Below are 26,398 nucleotides of genomic sequence, written 5' to 3' on the forward strand. Positions count from 1 at the left end.
ATATACTCGAGTATAAGCTGACCCGAGTATAAGCCGGGGCACCTAATTTTTCCACTGAAAACTGGGTATGCTTATTGACTCGAGTATAAACAGGGTCCCCTCATCCCATTGTACCCTCATCCCTGTCCTGGTATGCGTGGCTCCCATGTCCCTGTCCGGCATGTGTGGCTCCCCCTTAGCTGTACTGGTATGTGTAGCTCCCCACCTCCCGTCCTTGTATGCATGCTTCCTATTACAAAAAAGTCAAACATCCTACTCACCCTCCAGCGTGCCCTATGGGAGTGAGGTGTGGATATTTATTACCTTAATGACTTGTGCCATGTGATCGTTCAGCACAGGAAGAGCTGTTGGAAGCCGGTAAGTGAGATGAAGTGAGGGCATGCTGGAGGGTGAGTAGGATGTCTTATTGAAGCTGGCGGCTGCAGCTGTCACTGTGCGTGCTATAAGAGAAATGAATATTCATTTCTCTTTAGCAGCGGCACAGGCTTTAGCCGCAGCCACCGGCTCCTGCCTCTGTGACCCGCTGCTCTGCGGCTCCCCTACCCTGCTGGCTTTCTGGGACAAATGACTCATGTATAAGCCGAGGGGGGTGCTTTCAGCACAAAAAAGTGCTGAAAAACTCAGCTTATACATGAGTATAAAGGGTATTTGCAGTTTCAAAGACAAGAAAACATTGGCTTCTTAAGAAGTTTTTGGGGGACATTAGCAAGTGAATGACTGGATATAAAGAGTGAAGAAAAGATCAAATATAACCCCAAGACAACAATCATGCTGCTTGAAAAATATGGTTGATCCAGTAATGGTAATAAATAATGATGAGCAAACATGCTTGCCTCTACTCATTACTCGCCTGAGTATCACGGTACTCTGTGTACTCGGCGAGCACCGAGCATTTACGAGATTACTCAGCATCAACTCGGGTCTCCACCCAACTTTTTTCGTGAACTTTACAGACCTAATCACAATGCAGAGATTGTCTGCCAGGCAATGAAACGCCGCAGCCATCTTTGCTGTGGTCACACAGAGATTGGCTGGCTGCACAGCATCATCAGGGATATAAGAGACCGGACGCCCCCCTGCTCTGCACATTCAGCTCCAGATTTAGATAGTGTAGGGAGAGCTGCGGCCAAGACAGGGTCAGAATTGGGGATTTATTAGTCAGTGTGGGGTCTACCATCCTAAACTACTCAAATCCAGATAAACCAACAGTCCTTCTAAGGACTAATTCCAGAGTTTATAGGTTCCAGTGTTAGGTAGGCAGGGAAGTGTACGTTGCTCTATACACATCAGTGCAAGGCCTGCATGCACTGTATGTGTGTATATAGATCATTGCATACTGTACATCAAGAGGGTCCATTCCCTTCCTGTGTTCTGTTGCTGTTGCTGCTACCTGTAGGATACATTAGCCATATATACCTAGCCACAGGTGTAATTGGCTTTGAAATTTTTTTTTGGCCAGGGCTAATAGAGCTTTTTTTATTGCAAAGCAATCAAGAGCCCCTTTTTTTTCTCCATTTGCTTTTTGACAGTCCACAATATAGCCAGAACCTTTTCCTAGCACAGTGTGAAAATCCAGCAATTTGAAAGGGGTCCCAAACATTCCTTTTGCGTGCGCAGAGAAATATTTAATTTTTATGTGGTACGGTTGAGAAAAATTTTTTTCGAGTGTCTTACACGGTTTCTTGACACTATTTTGCTGAACCCTCCAAAAAATGCATACAGGCCACATATTTTACAGTGTGGTATATCTGGGACATGCCTCATCCATCCGTCTGCTAAAAATGTTGGTCTTTTTAGCCCTAAATTCAATTTTTTTGCTGTCTGGCACTGTATTTATATACAGCACTATTTAGCAAAAAATTAAAAAATTATAGGCCACACATTTGTCGTAGTGGTATCTCCGTTCAGCTCATATCTGTGCATGCTCAAAGTTTGGCCAGTTTACGGTGGTTTTCTTTTTTTCCTGGGTGTCGCTGTACTTATATACAGCATTATTTAGCAAAAAAAAATACAGGCCACACATTTTTCGGTGTGGTATCTCTGTGCCAGCTCATACAGTATCTATGTGTGCTCAAAGTTTGGCCAGTTTACGGAGGTTTTCTTTTTTTGTCTTGGGTTTCACTGTACTTACATACAGCAGTATTTAGCAAAAAAAACAAAACAAAAAAAAAACATGCCACATATTTTTTGGTGTGGTATCTCCATGCCAGCTCATATCTGTGCGTACTCAAAGTTTGGCCAGTTTACGACGGTTTTCTTTTTTTTTGGCCTGGTGGCACTGTACTTATATACAGCAGTATTTAGCAAAAAAAATACTGGCCACACATTTGTCATAGCGGTATCTCCCTAACAGGCCTCATTTATCTTTGCCAAAAATTATGTATTACTCCTTAATTGTGGTCCCCTGATGAGCCCTGACACTGGGAGGGGATGAAGCGAGTAGGGACGATGCTATTGGGACTGGATTCAGATAAGTAACTGTCACTCCGCCTGTCACGCTGCGCTCACCTGGAGGCGGGACCTCGGCCCCGACGTCACCTCTTCCAGAGCCGCGGCTGCTCTGGGGGTCCCATCAGGTGCGCACGCGCACCTCTCGTGCTTAGGCTCTTGTGTGCACTATGTTCTGTGTGCACACACGCACTCTTCTCAGTTCTGTCACCAGGCCTGTCCTCTCTATGGTATCGGAGGACTTGACCAGGAAGCCCTAGTGATCATGTGCTATATCAGGCTACCTCTTCCTATGGGATGTGCCTGATTGTTGTTGTACTTCCTGGCTTGGTCTGCCATGTCCCTGCCTGGCTGTGTGCTGCATTCGGGTCCTCTGCCTTGCACTCTGCTGTGCCTCTTGGCACATGCTCTGAACCTGCACTCTGCCTTGTGCTCAGTTGTGCCTCCTGGCGCACACTCTGTTCCTGTGCTCTGTCTTATACTCATTTGTGCCTCCTGGCACACACTCTGATCCTGTGCTCTGTCTTATACTCAGTTGTGCCTCCTTTGCACACACTCTGATCCTGTGCTCTGTCTTATACTCAGTTGTGCCTCCTGGCACACCCTCTGATCCTGTGCTCTGTCTTATACTCAGTTGTGCCTCCTGGCACACGCTCTGATCCTGTGCTCTGTCTTATGCTCAGTTGTGCCTCCTTGCACACATTCTGTTCCTGCACTCTGTTACACCTCCTGGCACACCTGCTGCCTAACTCAGTTCGCTGACATGCTCCTTTGCACGCATCCTGCTTTGCTCACACCCGGACGTACTAGTCGCTGCATGCCATACATGCTCTTATGTACCTGTCTTGCACTATCCTGTATCTAGCGCACTCCCGTGGCCACGCCTTGCGTTCCCAAGTACACCCTGTACCGTCCTGTACACCACGTCTCCCTATGTCCATGCTTTACGCGTTCCTGCAGACACACTCATTCGTGTCTCCTGTGAGCCGGCCACCTCGTGCCAGCAGTCGTAGTACCTTACCCCCTTGGGCTTGCCCCTGACACTCCCTGTATAGGGGATGGTCCTCACTATGTCAACTCGTCCTTGGATGGTTGGTGCCACGATCCAGAGGGTCCACTCCAGGAGTCGTCACAGTATTATCAGGCCATGGACCCCACTGGTACCGCGGCTCCCGTCCAAAAGGAGCTGGTGTTCCTCCGGGAAAACCAGACTAGGATTATGTCATTTCTTAAGTCCATGGAGTCTCGTTTATCTGCCTTACAGTCCTCTGACCCTGGGAATGCTTCCCAGTTGGCCAGCCTCCAGCAAGAACTCACGCAGCAACAAGACACCCAGGCCGATATCCTCCTTTCCATACACTCCGTTTCTGCCCAGTCCTCGGCCCCACTGCCTCATTTATGCAAGCCACCTCGATATAGCGGTGACTGTAAGTTTTGTCGAGGATTTTTTAACCAATGCCGGTTACATTTTGAGCTTTTGCCGCAACACTATCCGACCGAACGTGCCAAAATTGCCTTTATTGTTTGCCACTTAGAGGGGGAGGAATTAACATGAGTGAATCCACTCTGGGAGTGCAATGATCCACTCGTCTCTCAGCTTTCCACCTTTTTGGACACCTTCCACAAGGTGTTCGATGAGCCGGGTCGTCTGGGTTCTACCACCGAGTCCCTCTTTAACCTCCATCAGGGTACCCTATCGGTGGGACAGTATGCCATCTGTTTTCGTACCTTGTCCTCCAAACTCGGTTGGTACAACAAGGCCCTCGTAGGGATCTTTTGGCTTGGTCTGTCTGGTCGGATCAAAGATGAACTGGCAGGTCGGGATACTCCCACCTCTTTAGAGGATCTGATCTCTCTGGCGACACGCATAGACCTGCGGTTCCAGGAACGTGCCAGTGAATCAGCCAGAGAGACAAGGCCTTCTCGTCTCCCGTCGACTACCCACAGACCTCTCCACTCTCACCCCGTGACTTCTGCGACCTCCGTCTCAGTGCCTATGGAGGTGAACCGTTGCAAGTCGGCCGAGCAGCGCTGCGAGGAGAGGCTTACTCTTGGTCTCTGCCTTTACTGTGGGAGTTCCTCTCATCTCCTTCGTTCCTGTCCCAAGAAGCCGGGAAGATTCTTTGCCTAGGATTGTTAGGAGAGGCCTCCCTAGGTGTACGTGATTCCTCTCCCTCCCTGGTCGTGTCCGTTTTACTGAATCTTGGTGCCAAGCGTGATTCCGAGGAGGCTTTTCTAGATTCTGGCGCGGCTGGGAATTTTATCACAGTCGAGGTGGTTAAAAAATACTGGATTCCTGTCAGATCCCTGGAGACTCCTTGGTCGATAGATTCAGTCAATGGTTCATCCTTGCAGGAGATCGTTACCCAGGCCAATGAAGAGATCGAGCTGCAGGTCGGAGCCCTGCACCGGGAGAAGATCTCCTTCCATGTCATGTCTACCATGTATCACACGCTTCTTCTAGGTCTCCCTTGGCTACGGACTCATGAGCCAACCCTGGACTGGCGGTTGGGCGATATACTCCACTGGGGACCATTCTGTCAGGAGAAATGCCTGTTGCCCGTCCATCCGATGAAATCTGCCTGTCCGTCCTCGGGACCTACAGGTCTGCCATCGGCTTACTGGTCCTTTGCAGACGTCTTCGACAAGAAGGAGGCCGAGACTCTGCACCTCCATCGGCCATACGACTGTCCGATTGACCTCGTTCCTGGTTCTACGCCACCCAGGGGTATAATGTATCTGCCATCCCCTGTTGAAACCCAAGCGATGTCTGAGTATATCCAGGAGAACCTTGCTAGAGGTTTTATCCATAAGTCCTCCTCACCCGCAGGAGCGGGATTTTTCTTTGTCAAAAAGAAGGACGGCTCCCTCCATCCCTGCATAGACTACCGAGGGCTGAACGATATCATGGTCAAGAACAAGTACCCATTGATCCTGGAGCTCTTTGACCGGCTTAGAGGATCTCGAATTTTCACCAAACTGGATCTTTGTAGGGCCTACAACTTGATCCGTATTCGTTCCGGTGATGAGTGGAAGACCGCCTTTAACACCCGAGACGGTCACTATGAGTACTTGGTCATGCCCTTCGGCCTCTGCAATGCCTCAGCGGTGTTCCTGGAGTTCGTGAATGACGTCTTCCGGGATATGCTGTACTCCTGCATGGTAGTCTATTTGGATGACATCCTCGTTTTTTCTCCAGATCTCTCTGCCCACAGAAAGTCGTCCAGTGCCTGAGGGACAACCGCCTTTAAGCCAAGCTCGAGAAATGTGCCTTCGAGCAAATGTCTTTGTCATTCTTGGGGTACATTATCTCGGACTCTGGTCTCCGCATGGATCCGGTAAAGGTGTCTGCCATTCTCGATTGGCCAAGGCCCCATGGGATGAAGGCAATCCAACGCTTCCTTGGTTTTGCAAACTACTACCGACAGTTCGTTCCCCATTTCGCCTCGTTGGTTTGCCCCATCTCGTCCCTTATCCACAAAGGAGCTAACCCAAAGGCTTGGCCTCCTGAGGCTGAAGATGCCTTCCAATTGTTGAAACAAGCCTTCGCCTCTGCTCCGGTGCTTCATCGTCCTGAGGTTAGTAGACATTTCCCTCTCGAGGTGGATGCATCCTCTACCGGGGCTGGCGCAGTCCTTCTGCAGAAATCTTCTTCTGGACGTTTTGTCACCTGTGGCTTCTTTTCAAAAGTATTTTCCTCCACTGAGCAGAACTACTCCATTGGTGACAAAGAGCTATTGGCCATTAAATTGGCCTTGGAGGATTGGAGGTACTTGCTGGAAGGTGCCATACACCCGTTCAAGATCTTCACAGACCATAAGAACCTGGCGTACATCCAGTCCGCACAGAGGCTCAACCCTCGGCAAGCCAGGTGGTCCTTATTCTTCGCCTGCTTTGACTTTGAACTACATTTTCGGCCCGGCGATAAAAATGTTAGAGCGGATGCGTTGACAAGATTATTCCTGTCATCTGATACAGAAGAATAACCTTCTCATATCATTGACCCGTCCAAAGAAATTACTGTGGCTCCTATCAGGTTAACCACGTTACCCCCGGGAAGAACCTTTATGGCTGAGAATAACCGAAAATGAGTGTTAAACTGGGGACATTCGTCCAAGATCGCCGGCCACGTTGGTGTCAAAAAGACTTTTTGCTTAATCTCTCGCTACTATTGGTGGCCTTCCCGTTCCCAAGACGTTAAAGACTTTGTGGCATCTTGCCCTTCCTGTGCCCAGAACAAGATACCCAGACACCCACCCTCCGGTCTTCTGCTCCCGCTTCCCGTACCGCTGGCTTCATGGTAGCACATAGCCATGGATTTCATTACGGATCTGCCTCGTTCTTCCGGTTGTACTGTGGCCCTAGTGGTTGTAGACTGATTGTCGAAGATGGCCCACTTCATTCCTCTTCCCAGACTACCCTCTGCTCCTGACTTTTCGAAGATCTTTATTTCCCATGTCTTCAGAATTCACGGCTTCTCTCTGCACATCGTGTCGGACAGAGGGGTCCAATTCACCTCCCGGTTCTGGAGAACTCTATGCGGACTCATGAAAGTGTCATTGGATTTCTCCTTCATCTATCACCCCCAAACCAATGGGCAGGTGGAACGTACCAACCAGATCCTTACATCCTATCTTCGGCACTTTTCAAAAACTCATCAGAATGACTGGGTCAGCCTACTCCCTTGGGCTGAGATCACCTACAATAACCACTCCAGTGAATCGTCCTCCAAGTCTCCTTTCTTCATCGTCTTTGGACAGCATCCCAGTGTGCCTCTACCGGTACTTCCTATCTTGGGGGTACCTGCTGCCGATTCTCTGTCTGTGGATTTCTCCAGGGTATGGCAGGAGACCAAAACCGCTCTCGAGAAAGCACGGGACAGAATGAAACTACACGCTGACAAGAGACGCCTGAATGCTCCTCCATATCTCCCTGGTGACAAGGTGTGGCTTTCCTCCAAATACATCCGCCTTAAGGTACCATCTTGCAAACTGCATTACATTGGTCCTTTTGAGGTCCTCAGGCGTATTAATGATGGTGTATACAAACTGAAGTTACCTCCTTCGCTCCAAATTCTCAATTCCTTCCATGTGTCACTCCTTAAACCTGTGGTACTTAACCGGTTTCATCCTTTTCCAGGCCACACACCCCAGCCTGTTGGCATGGGGGATGAGTTTGAATGACATTTTGACCATGAAGAAGGTAAGAGGGAGAACCATGTTCTTGATTGATTGGAAGGGTTTTGGCCCTGAGGAAAGGTCATGGGAACCCAGGGAGAATATCCACGCACCCCAGATTTTGTCTAAGTTCCTCTCTAGCTTTAGAAAGAGGGGGCATAAAGGGGGGTACTGCCATGCCACCTGTCACACCGTGCTCACCTGGGGGCAGGACCTCGGCCCCAACATCACCTCTTCCGGAGCCGCACCACTCCGGGGGTACCATCGGGTGCGCACGTGCACCTCTCGTGCTTAGGCTCTTGTGTGCACTATGTTCTGTGTGCGCACGCGCGCTCTTCTCAGTTCTGTCTCCAGGCCTGTCCTCTCTATGGCATCGGAGGACTTGACCCGGAAGCCCTAGTGATCATTTGCTATATCAGGCTACCTCTTCCTATGGGAGGTACCTGATTATTGTTGTACTTCCTGGCTTGGTCTGCCGTGTCCCTGCCTGGCTGTGTGCTGTATTCGGGTCCTCTGCCTTGCACTCTGCTGTGCCTCTTGGCACACACTCTGAACCTGCACTCTGCCTTGTACTCAGTTGTGCCTCCTGACACACACTCTGTTCCAGTGCTCTGTCTTATACTCAGTTGTACCTCCTGGCACACACTCTGATCCTGTGTTCTGTCTTATACTCAGTTGTGCCTCCTGGCACACACTCTGATCCTGTGCTCTGTCTTATACTCAGTTGTGCCTCCTGGCACATGCTCTGATCCTGTGCTCTGTCTTATGCTCAGTTGTGCCTCCTGGCACACACTCTGTTCCTGTACTCTGTTACCCTCCTGGCACACCTACTGCCTAACTCAGTACTCTGACGTGCTCCTTTACACACGTCCTGCTTTGCTCACACCTGGACGTACTAGTTGCTGCACGCCATACATGCTCTCGTGTACCCGTCTTGCACTATCCTGTATCTATCGCACTCCTGTGTACACGCCTTGTGTTCCCGAGTGCACCCTGTACCGTCCTGTACACCACGTGTCGCTGTGTCCACGCTTTACACGTTCCTGCAGACACACTCATTTGTGTCTCCTGTGAGCCGGCCACCTGGTGCCAGTAGTCGTGGTACCTTACCCCCTTGGGCTTGCCCCTGACACTCCCTGTATAGGGGGTGGTTCTCACTAGGTCAGCTCGCTCTTGGAGGGTTGGTGCCATGACCCAGAGGTTCCCATCCAGGAGTCGTCACATTAACTTATTATGGTTTTTTCTGGGCAAGGTGTTTTTTTTGTGGTCTTGGGATTGACTGTACCAAAGACCAAAACTGTGATATAGGATTCCTGTATTTGATAAGGACTATAATTTACTAAGCATGTTCAGACATTTACTAGCTGAGTAGCCAGAGTATGTTTGTACATCAAGCTTATATGCATTTCACTATAAAAGCCCATTTTCTTTATTGCTTGAGGGAAAGTTTCTAGACTAGGCATATTACATCCAGGTAGTGGAATTCTTGGCCATCTAGTACTTTATATGGCCCAGTCTACAGGATGACTAGCCTGGGACAGTACATCTCACTGTGTTAACATAGTGGAAGCTGGGACCCAATCAGACCTTGGGATGGAACACGTCCTCCCGACGCCAAGGATTGCGGGCCCTACGTCAATCAGGGTTGTCACCACTGTGCACAGCTCCTCCACCTCCCCCTCCTCTTCAGTCTCCATGTCCAAAATGAGCACATCGTCACAAGCTGGAAGCACTGCAGCACTGCCAAAGCAAAGCAGCAACAGGCTGTGCTGAAGCTAATTTGCTTATGTGACAAACCGCACAATGCTGAAGAGTTTTTGACAGTTCTGAAAGAGCAGGCAGAAGTGTGGCTGACACTGCTAAATCTCCAGCCAGGCATGGTTGTGTGTGACAATGGCAGGAACCTGGTGGTTGCAATGAGATGAGGCGAACTGACACAGATACCATGCCTGGCCCATGTGCTGAACATCGTTGCTCTACATTTTCTAAAAAGCAGCCGGATCTGCTGGTTAAAGTAAGCCGCCTGTGTGCACATTTTAGAAAGTCAGCTACAGCTTCAGCCGCCCTTGCCGTGCTTGCCCACGCATTGGAACTCTACACTGCTTGAGTAATAAAGGATTTGTGAGCAGATGCGGACAGTTGTTGAATACCAGCATTAACAAGGTCGTCTTTTTTCAGGTTTGACTCCACACATAAGACCTCAGTAGTGGACATGAATGTCAGACATATGTACCATCCTCCAAAACTTTGAGGAGTCCACCAAGATGGTGAGCACTGATGATGCCATAATTAGCGTCACCATCCCGCTCATCTGCATTCGGAAAAGCTCTCTGGTCACAATGAAAGAGGATGAATTGCAGACAGAGCACTTAGCATGGATCAAGGAACCATACAGTGTGATTACACACAGCCCAGGCTCATGTCATCCCATCATGGATTGGTTGTCAAAGAGGAAAAGAATGAGGAGGAAGAACAGGAGCTACTTTCATGCGCTATAGATGGGACTAGAACTGCACTAACTAAACACCGCCGGGTTAACCGCTGACCCGGTGTGAACAGGAGTGAACTCCGTTTCCACACTGAGCCTCTGGAACATGTGCGAAAGCCTGTTTATCCTCACAGGACTCGGCAGGGGAGCGCTAGTGCAAAGACACAGGTGTTGTGAATTCGCTTTCTGGCCTCCCTCTGGTTATTACTGAAGGTAGGGGAGCTGGTCAGATTGACAAAGGGGTTTCGAGTTCTCTTTCTGGGCTCCCTCTGGTGGTTACTGGAGGTAATGGAGCTGATCTGATTGACAGAGGCTTGCCACCTGATAATGAGGATGACGATTGGAGATCTGGGGTTTCAGATTGGGATTTAAGACAGCCAACTCCCTCTATCCCTGCTGGTGATTTTCTTCCTGTGCCTCCTGAGGTCTGATGTTTCCAGCTCTGTCCCTGCATGTTCAGCTAAGTGTTTCATTTGCTAATCTGTTTGCATTTGATTTGGTTTTGTCTATCTTTGCTTTGTGCGGGTCAGCCAGCTCCGGCTGGGGGTGTGCTGAATCACCTCCCATTTGTTACTGCTTGTGCCAGTTTGTTTTGTCCCCTGTTAGATTTGTCTCTTTTTGCTCTGCTTTCAGAATATACCAGAGTGCTGATATAGTGGGGGCAAAGTCGTGCGACTTCAGTGTTTTTGTGCATCAGATGTGTTGGACTTTTTGCAGGGTTTTTTGCGTGATTGCAGACAGTGTCTTTCCTTTCCTGTCCTGTCTAGTCAGTGTGGACCCCATCATTTGCTCAGTCTATTTTCCTGCTTGCATTTGTGTTTTCATCTTGTCTCACCAACAAAATATGTTTGGGGGCCATCTATTCCTTTGGGGTCTGCTCAGGGGCAGTTTAGACTTCCCCTTTCTTGCTTTAGGCTTAGTTAGCTCTCCGGCTGTGCCGAGGCGTCTAGGGCATCATAGGTACGCTCCACAGCTACTGCTAGTTGTGTGGATAGGATCAGGGGTCTGCAATCTGCATATTTACCAACCTCTCTGGTTTTCTGTGGCTTAGCCTGGGCCTGCTCTTCTCCTCAGTGACCCATTCATAACACACAGGACTCTACCACAAAGACACAGGGTTAGAGTCCCTCTAGCCCCACTAGCGTTCAGCACCACAACAGCGATGCCTGGACAGATGCTTATAGAATGCTGTGCCCTGTTAACAGCATATTAAGGTCATGGAGTGGCCTAGCTAGTCTCCAGAATTTAATCCCATAGAAAACTTATGGAGGGAGTTGAAGCTCCGAGTTGCCAAGCAACAGTCTCAAAATCTTAATGATTTAGAGATGATCTGCAAAGAGGAGTGGACCAAAATTCCTCCTGACATATGTGCAAAACTCATCATCAACTACAAAACACGGCTGACAGCTGTGCTTGCCAACAAGGGTTTTGCCACCAAGTATTAGGTCTTGTTTGACAGAAAGATCAAATACTTATTTCTCACTGCAAAATGCAAATAAATTTATATAACTTATACAATGTGATTTTCTGGATTTTATTTTTGATATTCTATCTCTCAATGTTAAAATTAACCTACCCTTAAAGTTATTGACTGTCCATGTCTTTGTCAGTGGGCAAACTTACAAAATTAGCAAGTGATCAAATACTTATTTCCCCCACTGTATGTATATGAAAATAAACAAATATACTTTATTGTTAACAGGACTTGTCACTTTCCCTCTATGTCATTACGTTATTTGGAAGTTTGAGAAGATAATCAGGCCATTTATTATTTCAAATTATTGTATGATTTACAGATATTCTTGATAAAAACCATATGGTCGGCAAATAAAACTTTAGACATTCAACCCTTGTCTTATCTACCATTGTCTTATCTTCTATGCTGAAGGTTATTCATTACAAATCACTTATGCATACGCATAAAAAAGAAACTATTTTCAGTCTTGAACATATGCATTTCTAGTAGAGATAAGCAGATTGATTAGCATATAATCTAGTTCACACAATTTCTAACATTTTGTGATTCAGTTTGTTTTTCACATAAAATACTTGCCTGGCCCTATTTTCTACACTGCCGAAGCATCAGAGAGCAGACTAACGTCATTTTGAATTGCCATGTGGGCCACCCCAAAATGCCATGCAGCTATCAGATCTTACGGATTATCATACCTTTTATAGAGCAAGGCCATTATCTGGGGCTTCTGAGATCACAAGTTCTCAAAGAAGCACAATTTGTATGGCAGAGACATTCTCCATCTCAAAATCATTGTGTATGACTCACTCTACTGTTGAGTGTAAGCAGTTATCGCTAACAGGGTCCTCATGTTCTCTCTTCTTTAGAGTGTGAGCTCTTTAATTCAGTAGGGTCTTCTATCTCTCTTTCCTGTAGATGGTAATCTCTTATTGTCATTGGGATCCTGTCTCTCTCTCCTATAGAGCATAAGCTTTTATGCACAGCATTGTCCTCTTTCTCTCTCTTTCCTTTTCCCCATGTATATTTTATGACAATTTACAAGTTTTTCAGTTTTAAACTGGTACAAATTCGAATTATAAAAGACCAACTGATCTCTAATCCCTAGTTATGAAATTTAATACAGTCCAGAATGTAGAAAAGTTTCACAAAATTAATCAGAACAATTTTAAATAATCTAAAATACTGTGTTTCGTAGATTAAAAGCATGTGTTTTTCAATTCCTTACAATATTTCCCTCCAGGAGCAATATTATTTTATATTTTTTATGTTTTTACATACTTTGATTTTAACATTTGTTTAGCAATTATAGCCATTCTTTTAGGTTTAAGTATTTGCTCTCAAGAAAATATATATGTAATTATATTAAAAACTGGTCTCCAGCAATGCGAAAACTAAATTTATTTGGCAGGAAAATGACAGTAAGCTCATCTGGGAAAGTCTTTATTTTGGTTTTATCAAGAATTTACTCCAAATGTTGTTATATTCAGTTAAATAAAATATACATTTGTTCCAGCTCTTACAAAATTATGCATTAAGCCGTACCATAGTTCTAGTGTTGTGAATTTAAATAACTTATCTCCATCGATAATACTGCAGATATAACTTCAAATGTATACTGCAGAAATCTCATTATTTTAAAAAAATTATATCATTTTTATTATCATAGTGGCTTAAAATCTGAGAGGTTGTTTTTGCTTAATATTAATCCACAAATTAAAACATATACAAATGAATTTGTGTTTCATTAATAAAGTATGATCAAACAAAAAGAAAATAATTCACACTGTAGACTATATTGATGAAAAAAATAATCTATACTGTATATTAACCCCTTACCAACATATAATGCAGTTGCATAATATGCCAGATACCTGACTTAGATACAGGCTCAAAAGTTGAGCTTGCATCTTTCCAGTCAGAAGATTGCAGTGATATTCAGCCGTTATCTGCCTCAAACAGCCATGGGTAGAGTGGAGCAGTTAACCTGCTAAATGCAGCTGTCACTCTCTGACAGTGGCATTTACAGCAAGCTGGCTTTGGCATATGTAATTTTATGTGCCCATATGCGCATCCATGATGTAATCATGAGGTGCCAATGGGTTGCCATAATGGTTGGGGATCTGATGAAGATCTTCATGCCTGTCTTGACGATACACCTGTGAAAGCTAGCATTTAAATGGTGCTTATAGGAGACCATGATTTTCGCTTTTGTTTCTCTACTCCCATAAAAGTCTAATCTATCAAAGTAAAAAATTGATTAACCTTATTGGCTATCACAGTAATAAAAAAATAGAAACACCTAAATTATGTTTTTTAGGTTGCTGCAACACTGCAATTTTGAAAATTTTACAGGTCTCGAAAAATTGCGATTTTTTTTAATTACAAATTTTTGAAATTTTTTTCAACACTTAAGTAAAAAAAAACTATACATGTTTAATCATACTCACCTATACACTTTTTATCTGAACCCATAGACTTGCATTGACAACTGAATAAAAATTGGACATGCCTCCAATTTTGCTGTTGCAAAGCCCCTTTTTATAGTTTATAAATTGACTTTAAAAACTAAAGGCTGTTTCAGATGTCCGACATAATCAGTGCGATGTCGGATCGCAATGCAAGGGCTGTCCGCATATCTCCTGACCCAAGCAAGATAGCTTCATAGAAATATATGAAGCTGTCATGCTCAGGTCAGGAGATATGCTTCCAGCCCATGCATTGTGATCCTACATCGCATTATGTCGGACATCTGAAACAGCCCTAAGGATAAATTCCCACAATGATCATTTGGTGAGTTTTTGATGTTCTCTAGCATTTATGCACCTATTAGGTAAATTAGGTTGTTTGAATTTTTTCAATGCGTTTTTGAGTGCATTGTTTACCATGCATTTTTTTCACATACTTGATACGGAGTTTTTTTTGTCTTTTTTTGGTGTGTCATATTTTAAATAAAGCTGCTTTGTTTATGAAAATTCCTGGTTTGGGGCTTTGACAAAGCTTTGCTGATACAGTCATGTGTGGATTACATGTGTTTTTACTGTGCTACAGTATCAGAAATACACAAAAGACACATGTGCATGAAACTCTGCACACCCGTAACAGAAATGAACATGTTACTGATTTCAAAAATGTGCCGTGGGTCACTTTTTGCATTAAGAAAAAACAATGTAAACATGAAATTTCATTAAATCCCATCCATTTTTTGGAACTGCAAGATGCTGCCTTTTTTGTGCAGCAAAAATATGCAGTGTAGTAAACTAACCAAACACTCAGTATGGGAACATAGTCTAATACTGTATAGGGCCACATGCACACATTGCGTATTTGGTGAGTTTTTACCTCAGTATTTGTAAGCCAAAATCAGGAGTGGGTGATAAATGCAGAAGTGGTGACGTGTTTCTATTATGATTTTCCTCTGATTGTTCCACTTCTGGTTTTGGCTTACAAATGCTGAGGTAAAAAACTTACAAAATACTTATTGTGTGCACAAGGCTTAAATCAGTACTCATAATGCCTGTATAGTAGCAAATTCAAAATACACAGCTTTCACAAAAGTTTCCATGTTGTCTAAATTGCCTACAGCACACACAACTAGAGCTTCTATGTTATGTTCATGCAGTGACAGCAAGCTATACTTTCATTATGCATTTCTGGTCTTGACAATAACTTACCCAATGCATAAGACTAGGGATGAGTGGACCTATGGTAGTTCAGATTCTGGTAACTAATGCAAACTTTAGTCCAAAGTTCAATTCAGGTACCAGAACCATACTCAAACTTGAACCAGAAATCGAACACCATTAAAAACTGTTTTGGAGCAGGAAGATGTCTCTCTCTGAAATGGACTTCCACTGGAACTCTGAACATTGCAGCCGACTCCCAGGTGAAGTTTGTATTCAGTGTTTATCACCGGACACTAACTGACCAGTACAAACCTCAAACTTTTAAGTTTGAGCTCTCTCACCTTTTGAATTTCTTAAGCCATTGAAAGAGGTGGATTGCTGGTGTGTTTTGAATCATTGTACTGCTGCCTAAACTAAGGGTGATTCAGATAAGAGTACATTCCCCTTCATGATTTCTAGTAGACAACATAAATCTTGGTTCCTATCACTAATTTTTTAGCATTTAATTTGAAATCACAAGTTTACACATCAATAATTTGACAAAAAATATAAGTAAGGCATATACAGTGGGGGAAATAAGTATTTGATCCCTTGCTGATTTTGTAAGTTTGCCCACTGACAAAGACATGAACAGTCTATAACTTTAAGGGTAGGTTAATTTTAACATTATTTTCCCAGGAAACATTCACCTGGTTTGGCTTTTTAACTTTTTAGCTAAGAGCAGTGAAATTGCATTTCTATTTTCTTCAACCCTTCCCATTAGAAGATACAACTGTTTAGGCACTATCTTTCATGGTTGGTTTTAACATCTCTGTGAGAGGGTGGCAGTTCCATCTTCCTAAAAATTTTTACATCACTTCTGCTATAGCATTCTGACTGATAAGTAAATCTTTGCTGATCTTAGTGTAGTCTTTATTTTTCTTGTGCACAGAAATGGTTTTCTTTCTCAGATCTTGTGACATTTCTGTTTCATATGGTGCTATTGCTGACAGAATAAAATTGGAAGGGGTTTTATTTGCTTTGTAACTGTCTACTGGACACCTATTCAATGAATATTTAGAATATTTAGACGATTTATGCATTTTCACAAAAATCTCAGAAGTAGAATGCATCATATTTTAATTGCTATTTAGTTGGCCTTGTATTTGTTGTACTGTGGTGTTTAGTTTTTAAATTTTAAAAATGTTGTAAAAAGTTTCGAAATAAAAACTGTTTAATACTGTTGCAGATTTTCATGTTTCTTGGATTCTTAAATTTAAAAACAAAAGTTGCATAAAAAAGGAGTAACTTTTTCCACTTCCTGCTTTGTGATTTTTTGATAAACAGACAATTTGGAACAAATGTGCTTTTTAAGGATAGTCTTAAATTTTTTTTATACCAAGGATAAAATTGAACTAGTAATACAGTATTTTGATTGAGTTTTGAAATTGCACTTATTAAAAAGGAAAGCTATGGACTCCAGAGAGGTTTACACCACCAATGCAAATTATAGTATAGTTTTAAAGTTTTTTTTTAGATTTTACTGTTTTTGCACACACAAGAATACTAAGAATTTGCTTTGTTGTTCACAACTAAAGTAGCAAATATAATTGTAATTTAAAATTGGTGAAGTTTTATAGAGCTCATAGCCATGCTAACCTTCATTTTCAGCAGGAGCAGATGCTATTGATCCAAAGAAGAGCATGCTGCATGATTATGGTTGCATTTTGTCTCATACCTGCATAATTTTTTTTTCCATATTTAGCTAAAACATTGTATCTGATTTTTGTATTGGAATTTAGGTATTTAACTGATGTCAATCACATTTCATATTAATCTTTATAATGACTTTGAGATAAAATTCGCACATAATATACAGTAATTTATGCAAAGTTTTCCATTGCATATCCATTGCAGCTTTATACCTCATTCATCTAATAGCTCTTTTAGTTCATGTACTTTCTCTGTACAAAATGGATCACATATAGAGATAAGTGGACCCCTAAATGTTCAAGTCCGGCTGGTTCAGCCGAACAGTTAAAAAAAGTTCGGGTTCAGATACCAGAACAGTACCCAGACTCTAGCCGGAACCTGGATCATATTCACTTGAATGGGGGCCCGAACATCCAGTGTTTGCCATGCTATCATGTGCAAAATTATTACCATTGGTCAGATAGTTGCGGTTCCCTCTCTTTTAAATGACAGTGTGAGCCCGCAGCTGTGATCAGAGGTTTAAAGTTTACCTCTGGTCACTGGCATGGGCTAATGGTACTACTGGTCCCATCAGCTTATGCCTGCTGCCACTAATAACAGCAAGAGCAGGAGCGGCAGATGGGAGTATCCATCATCCAGCGCCTGCTCTCTAAATAAATAATTTTAAAAATTTACATGGGCTATCCTATACTTTTGAAAACCAACCAGTCAAAACTGACAGCTACAGGCTGCAACCCTCAGCTGTTAGTGTCAGTAAGGTTGGTTATCAAGAATAGAGGGGTCCCTAGGCTATTTTATTTATTTATTTAATAAAATAATTTAAAAAAATGATGTGGCATGCCCCCATTTTTGACAAAGAGACATGGTAAAGCAGACAGTTGGGGGCTGGTATTCTCAGGATGGTAAGAGGCCACTGATATTGGGCCCCCACAGCCTAAAAACAGCAGCCCTTAGCCATCCAGAAAAGACACCTCTCCAATAAGCCATTGGCTTGATGTCACTGGACAATGCAAACATGACATCAACCCATAAATATAAACCCCACTTGCCACAGCCATAGGTCAATTGGTAATAGTGCCAGAATTGATGCATCTAATAGATGCATATTCTTTGGGCAGCTGTGGGCTGTTGTTTTTAGTCTGGGGGCCAATATTAATGTCCCCTTACCAGCCTGAGAATACCAGTACCAGCTGTCTACTTTAGCAAGGCTGTTTGTCAAAAATGGGGGGACCCTACTTGTTTTTTTAAATTATTTAATAAAATAATTAAAAAATAACAGTGTGGGGAAAGCTCTATTCGTGATAACCAATCTTACTAAAGCAGATAGCTGAGGGTTGCAGCCCACAATTGTCAGTTTTGAGTGGCTGGTTGTCAAAAATACAGGGGAACCCACGCCATTTAAAAAAAACGTTATTTAGAGCACAGGCATTGACTAATGAATACTCCCTTCAACAGCTCCTGCTCTCACTGTTATTAATGGCAGCAGGCATAGGCTGATGGGAGCAGTAGTCCCATCAGCTCATGCCTGTGACCTGAGGTAAACTTTATATCTCCGATCAAAACTGCAGGCTCACGCTGTCATTTGACATTGTTGGAACCGTCTGACTGGTGGTAATGATTTTAACCCAATCAGAAGTAATAAACACCTGGTGTTTGGGAGGCTGAATATGAACAGTAGAACAGACTTCCTGGTGAAGTCAATGTTTGATGTCCAAGCCAGAACAGTAGGTGTTCAGTATGTAAGCCAAATTTTTACTGTTTGGGTTCACCCATGTTTAATTACATGCAGACCAATGTAAGTTAATGAGCTAGCTCAGAGAAGCTTTTTTTTCCAAAAAGAATTTAATGGATCCTTTGCAAAGATTACGTATGAAACAATGTTAAGCTTTGCATTATTTTGATTGATTGTGAAGGTAAAATACAGATATAATACAAATGTCAAAAATGGACATACTGATAATATAACTATATACTTAAATAGACACCATAAATAATGGTTGTTTTTATGGGTAAAAAAAAGCATACAATTTTCAATCTGAACCCAACTAAGATTGAACCTATTTCTGTATAGTGGTAAGAAACTATATCAAATTGTGGAATGAGTGAAATGTAAGTGAAATTCATACTACAGAAAATTATGATTTGCTATATTCACACACATTTGTCAATTATCTACTGCACTCATTCTTCTTGATATCATTGGCACACAATATTCAATAATTCAGAAAGATTTCCTTACATCTTGAATTAAAATTGCAGCTTTCATTTTCACAGGTGCTTTGGCAGATTCGGGAACTGAAACTTGTTCTAAAACAAAATACATTGGAAAGAAAGCTACTGATTGCTCATGAAAGAAACATTTTTAAAACTTATAAACAGAACATTAAAGAAGATGAAATATATTTACATATACTTATCTAATGAGATTGGTAGGCAAGGAAATATTTTAACAATCCCAATTTTCATCTTTACTGGTTCCTTGTCATGGAGTGCAGATGTTTCTTTGCAGTGTCCTAGAAAAGAAAATATATTATTATTTAAAGAAGAAGAAAAGAAACCAAGTTGTGGAAGAATACCAGAGAAATAGAATAAATGAGACAGAACAAGGCTTTAAAAGATGCAGAATTAACTGAGACACACCGAGGATAATAGCCAGAACATTTAGGAGTCCATTGCATCTCCAGCTGGTAAAAATGCTTCTTCCAAATGTAATTTCCCATATAGTTTATAAATAATGCAGATTTTTCCTGCTCCTACTGATATACAAGGCGCCTCACTGGTCAGATGTAAAAATTTGGCTTTTCTAAATCATGCATAATAAAGCTGTGTGTGGTCAAATACTATAAAATTGTTTTCAGTGCATAGTACAATTGTATCGGTTTTGTTGCATAACTATATGCACATTTTTCCATATATGTTATTTTTGGATGCCTTTTTGTAATATATACTATCAATATTAAACTATGACAATAATTGAAACTTAAATATTACATTTTAAGTGATATTATCCATCTTTGGACTTTTTGTTTTTAATAGAAAGTATTCAAAATATAACTTAATTAAGCGAATTGTTAAAATTAAAAAAGTAAAATAACCAGCTTAAAGATTCAATCTCTCCATATTATCCATAAATTCTTGTTTGTCTCATTTAATTCTGCTTTTTCTTCCGAGGTAAGCCTGTTATCTCATTATTCCAAATTCTCTTTCTTTTATCTCCCTTTTCGTTCTTTCCTCTTTAAATAGTAAGTTATTTTCTTTTTTCAAGTCTAACTTGAGCATCATTCTTTTACATGGTAAACAATTTGTTTAAAGCAAAGAAGTCACATGTCATTTCATATTTGCTTTAAGTGCTTAACATAGTATTCAATGGAATGGAAAAAAGGGAAAAGCAAATCTATAACTGCCAGTCATCTTGTAAGCCACAAAATTAAATGTTAAAAGGGTCAGAGAAAGGGAACGTCTATGCCCATAAAATCTAACGTTTGGTTAGTTACATGATAATTATATTTAAAAAGACAATGTAGAAAATTGCCAATATTGTTAAAATATTGCAAATGTTTTTTAAAAATATGATGTAAAACAAATGAATATTATTGTTTACAAAACATATATATATACATATATTTTTAATGACAATGTTACTGCACGCTATAGTGTTTTAATGAGACATAGAGAACTAAGAAAACAGATATTTTAGATTATATCATTGCACATACAGAATATAGTTTAGAAAACATTATATATATATATTTCTGCTCAAAATGATAGTTGCCTTTTGCTAATGCACAATGCTATCCTAATGGTAAGCCCATTCTCAGATAAAAACAATAACAATGACAAAATAAATATCTACTTTAATTTTATAATATTAATTTGTCAAAGAGCAATTAATGCTGTGAAATAAGACCTGCGTTTTAACTCCATCTGGACTGGCCTTCATCTCTTTTCATTGTCCAATCCAGAAGCCTTGACTTTTTAACATTTCTTTCTAAATAGTCATTAGATGATGGCTTGCTTTTTTGCAAAATAAGTTATATGTTTGTCATTTTTGGGTACATATAATTAAATTTTATTGTATCTTTTTAGGGAGGAATTTTTTTTTATCAAATTGCACTCTGTTTACTGTGAAAGCACAAATAAAGTATTAACTTAAATCCAATACTAGTGTTATTTTTTACAACTTTTCTACAATACATACACATGCTGCCATCCAAGAAATGAGAATTCTGAAAATGAATGACCAGTCCTGGCAGAGAAAGAAGCAGATTTTTCTGATAAGCTTTATTACAAACCAAATTATTTCAATGTGTTTTATTGATTTATGAAATAAAAAATAAAACAATGGTTACTCTATAAAAAGAAATCTGATTTAAATCCTTTGACCCTTTTATATATTCTATCTGTTGCTGTTTTCTCAAGAAAACACTATTAATTCATTTGTAAATGTGGCAAAAGTTCTATGGGTATGGCAATGCAGTTCTTAACCCTCTGCCTCCCCAGGTGTTTTCCTGTCTGGCCCAACCCTCTTTTGCTTTATTGATAGCTCACTGTCTATTTTCTTTGCCTTATTCTTGATGACATATGGACAGTGAGCCATCAATCAAGCTAAAAAGCCTTGTTCTATACAAGTAAAAAGGCAGAAACTCAAGAAAAGCCTTGTCACGCCTAAAGTGTTTGCAATTCAATTTTTGTGTTAATGTAATTTTTTAAAAATATTTGATTTTTTTTTACAATCTACAATCTGTTTGAAATTCGCAAAAAAAATAAATAAATGAAAAATAGAAATATTGGAGTTTTCATACTGGCCACAGAAGCTTTTTTAGATTATAACTACTTTTAATTTCAGAAAACAACACATGGTCAGACCTTAGCCAGATTTTTGATATTGAAATATCTAATGAGACTCTGCAAATGTTATTGTGTGGGGAGGGGAAGCAAGATCAGCTGTTACATTGTCTATTGTTAATGGTGGATCTTTTGTTGTCAGCTGTGCATAGATGTGTTACCTGTCATTGTTCTCCTGCCTCTGCTGATAAGGGTAAGGAACCTTGATAAAAGCTCTTCCAATGTGGACTAGAAATTAGTGTTTAAAATGCCCCAGTGATCTATGTGAAAATTGCAAGATTAATAATTTCTTAATAAAGATCATGATGTTAAAATAAGAAAAGAAATGCCAAAGTATTTTTAAAAATACATGTAACACAAAAACGTAATAGCTAAGTTTCTGATGGTAGCTTCCCTTTAACATCTCATTTGAACACAAATTAAATGTCATATTTTCTTAGAAATGCAGCAACAGATATAAAATACACTGCTCAAAAAAATAAAAGGAACACTTAAATAGAATTTAACTTCAAGTAAATCAAACTTCTGTGAAATCAAACTGTTCACTTAGTAAGCAACACTGTTTGACAATCAATTTCACATGCTGTTGTGCAAATGGAATAGACAACAGATGGAAACTATTGTCAATTATCAAGACACCTTCAATAAAGGAGTGGTTCTGCAGGTGGGGACCACAGACCACATCTCAGTACCATTGCTTTCTGGCTGATGTTTTGGTCACTTTTGAATGTTTGTTGTGCTTTCCCTCTCATGATAGCATGAGATGGACTCTAAAACCCACACAAGTGGCTCAGGTAGTGCAGTTCATCCAGTATGGCACATCAATGCGACCTGTGGCAAGAAGGTTTGCTGTGTCTGTCAGCGTAGTGTCCAGAGACTGGAGGCACTACCAGGAGACAGGCCAGTACACCAAGAGATGTGGAGGGGTCATAGGAGAGCAACAACCCAGCAGCAGGATCGCTACCTCAGCCTTTATGCAAGGAGGAACAGGAGGAGGACTTCCAGAGCCCTGCAAAATGACTTCCAGCAGGCCACAAATGTGCATGTGTCTGCACAGATGGTTAGAAACTGACTCCATGAGGATGGTCTGAGTGCCTGATGTCCACAGATGGGGGTTGTGCACCCAGCCCAACACCGTGCGGCCCTCCAAAGAAATTGCACCCCACACCATTACTGACCCACTGACAACTGGTCATATTAAAGGATGTTGCAAGCAGCATAAACCAAAATAAATTTAGAATTTTTTTAACATCATTCCCTATGTCAACTTCACTCTGCCAGTGAATACAATGATAAAAATACCAAATTATTTTATTCTTTTGGAAGGTTTTCCTACTTTTGCACAAAAAAATATTACCATTAAAGATAAATCTATATTAGTAATTTGTCTGTTTTTTTCTTTAGTTATTGATTTGCTAGTTTGAATTTTTTTACATATTCTGAGACCCATAATTTTTTTATTTTTCTATTGACAAAATTGTGTGAGGAGATTTTTTTTTAGAGAAGTTATTTTTTATGTTGTAGCTCTCTTTGGAGCATTTTAGGATTCATAATAATTTTTATTACATTTTTAACATTTTTTATTAGAAGATATGAACAAAAAATTTTCTGGAATTGTTTTTATTGTTATTTTTTATGATTTTACAGTGCAGTATAATTGACATGTAAACTTCTGCAGGTGGTTGTGATTACAGCATTTCCAAGTTTATATGCCTTTATTTTTCTGTTTTACTAATTTTTAACTGAAAAATGTTTTTGCACAAAGAGCTGTAGTTTATCTTGGTTCCACATTGGGTAATATATTACTCTAAAATGCTTATTGCTTATTTGATTCAATAACATTTATTTTCTATGAGGAATGTATTACAACAGCAATTCTGGCTTTTTTATCTTCCCTTATGGTGCTCATTGTATGGGAAAAATAATGAAACAGTTTTATAGTACAAAGTGGTAGTACAAAAATTGTATCTTTGAGATTTTTGTTGGCATTTACCTACACCTAGAAACCATTTTTTTAAATTATTTTGCACAAATTACCGGGCCTTCAACAACATATGAGTACATTGTAATGCAGTTAATTAGTTTTCACTTTATTGTACATGTAGGTTTTGGTGAGAATAGGGGGGTTAAACAGTAAATCCATTCATCAGTACAACGTTAACAGATAAATGTATCCACTGGACAGAACAAATGATTTTTTAACCCTACATGTAGATTAGTTGTTCCTTTTATTTACCTTTGTTAAAGCTCTTCTAATGTCATCCACCTGTAAATCACTATATTCGAATTCTGCACAAATTTTGGCAGGAAATTCAGTTCTTAATTTGAAAAAATTATCTTTATTCAATATAATATGAATGTACATCATTATGCACTATGGTCTCTCCAGAACCCAAAGTAGAATAAACATATGTTAGAAAAAATAAAAAATATACTCAGTTGTCCCTCATCCACCCGATGCAGCCACACTCTGGTCCAATCATCTTCTTGGATTCGGTCAGTATAACGGTCTTCACTGTGCTTATTTCTAGTGCCTAGAGTCTGCCTTCCAGCACTCAACATCTTTTGTAGTATCTGACTAGGTTGCAATGTTTAGATTTTGTGCCACAAATTTTGTACATCATGGCCTAGTCTGTGCAAGTGTCACTAATCAACCTCATACCATAAGATGCCAAAGATTGTCTAGCAAAGATAACTTTAATGACAAGAAAAAAAAATATTTTTTAACTTTTGTGCATCGATCAAAAAAGTATAGTTTTGCCTTTATTTAGCTAGTTGGATATAAATTGAATTGGTAAAAAATCTGGCCAATCCAAATTATTTAATTAGATTCCTCAAAGCAATTTGCTAATCCCTAGTGATATCCTTTTGAAGTTAGTGTTAATGGCTACATAAAATCCTACAAAGATTATAAAGGTATAATTCACTAAACTAATTGTTAATAGCACAACCGATGTAAGTTTTATAAGAATCACTGGATTGTGCATAAAGTTTGGATTTAGAATATTGCTACAGTACTGTTTAGTTATTTTTGACAAATACATGCTCAAAACTAATGCCGAGTTTTAAATGCAATTTTTACCATAAATGGGGATTTTTTTTCTGTCTGAAGTTCAGAAAAGGAATGGGTTCACCAAACATCTTCTCCACTATGTTATGCTGTATTGGAATACAAATCAGTGGGACATTCTGCTCAGAAGTATTGATTATCATTACTTGAGGAGCTTTCAAGCTCTTGCCTAGCTATCTGTGTTGTCGATTAAAGTACATGTCCAATCATAGGACATTTTTCATTTCTATAGCCTGTCAATTAGTTGTGGATTGCTCTTTTTTAAAGATTCAAAATGACAATATATTCTTTACTCATCAATCTGTTCTCTTTACTATAATATAATGCATTGATGGTACCATAAAGAATATCTAGACAGGTAAATATATGACAGTGGGGCAAGTAACATATGCCTTCGATGTCTCTATCTATCATGGAACAGAAATGAGTAACCAATCTTGCTAACGAGATGAAATAGGAAAACATAATGATGAGAATGCCTATTTTATTTAGTGTTCTAGGGAGATTCCCCTCAACTGTTCTACCCCATATCATTTGGCCATAGCCCTAAATCATACAAAGGCAGAAAATTGCCAACTTGTAATTTTAAATATGTTTAAATGAATCATAGGTGCATTTTTTTTAACCCCTTTCTGACATCGGACATAATATTCTGTCCATGTGCCCTGGGACTATTTGACCAGGGATGGAATATTATGTCTGAGTGATCGCCCATGCACACAGGGGGTGTGCAGGAAATCGCAGCCAGGTGTCAGCTGACCACTCCCGGCACTTTACCCCCAAAATGCTGTGATTGGATACAATCACAGCATTCCGGAAGCCAGAAGGGAGCTGACAGCCCCTCTGTCCTTGGATCAGAGACCCCGCGGCATGACGCAGGGTCCCCATTGTTGTCATGGTGACTCTATGTCACAATGACGACATCCAGGTCACCAGACCTAGCAAACTTGCTGATCATGCCCAGTGCATGATGAGCAAATTTTTCTGTCACTGCAGAGCTGACAGTTTCAGCAACATGGTGATGCCGCAGTAGTAGAAGCGATCAGCATACAAAAAATGATTGTCCCATATTGGGACAATGTAAAAAGGTTAGAAAAAAGTAAAAAAAATTAAAATAACTGAAAAAATATTTAAAAAAGTCAAAAAATAATAAAAAAAAATGAAAAGATATTGTGTTGGGGTTGGCATATTGCACTAAATAAAATATAAATAAAGTGCAATCGCAACCCAGGGTCCACTGTTCAGAGATGTTACCTGCTGCTAGTATGAATGATGACAGAAAAAAGCAGCAAGCGTTACCTTTAACACACTGTGTTAGTGCCACACAGTGTGATAGGAAGACAGAGTACCAATCTCAGTTAATTCACTGAGAGGTGCCGCAGTAAGTGTGCTAAGTGCTAAACCCTGTTCATGTCACAGGGACATAAACATGTGGATTAGGCTTGCTCTGCAACTAAACTGTGTTAACCACACACATGAATGAAGCAGATGCTGAGTCGAAAGAAAGAACTCTTATAACACTAGGTACAATACCCTGTTGCCTTCCTCAAATTAAGGGTTGAGCTTGCTCTGTAACTGAAC

The 26,398-nt window shown here is 40.8% G+C and overlaps 1 protein-coding gene across 4 annotated transcripts in view; it reads right to left on the reverse strand.

Moving 5' to 3' along the window:
* Positions 1-26,398, reverse strand: part of SGCZ (sarcoglycan zeta) — a 1,731,118-nt gene that overhangs the window by 730,196 nt on the left and 974,524 nt on the right. For 2 of the 4 annotated variants that reach the window (XM_073583597.1, XM_073583596.1), the window contains 2 exons: positions 19,310-19,415; positions 19,142-19,209 (listed from right to left, as the gene is read on the reverse strand). The exons of 1 other annotated variant lie outside the window; for it this stretch is intronic. In XM_073583597.1, the coding sequence (XP_073439698.1) occupies positions 19,142-19,168 (27 nt within the window). In that variant the 5' untranslated portion in view covers positions 19,169-19,209; positions 19,310-19,415. Of the gene's footprint in view, positions 1-19,141; positions 19,252-19,309; positions 19,416-26,398 lie in introns of those variants that run through there. One more of the 4 variants, XM_073583595.1, reaches the window with a different exon arrangement.

Source organism: Dendrobates tinctorius, unplaced genomic scaffold (genome assembly GCF_039654945.1).
Source record: "Dendrobates tinctorius isolate UK_male_01 unplaced genomic scaffold, ASM3965494v1 ptg000079l, whole genome shotgun sequence".
Taxonomy (NCBI): Eukaryota; Metazoa; Chordata; class Amphibia; order Anura; family Dendrobatidae; genus Dendrobates; species Dendrobates tinctorius.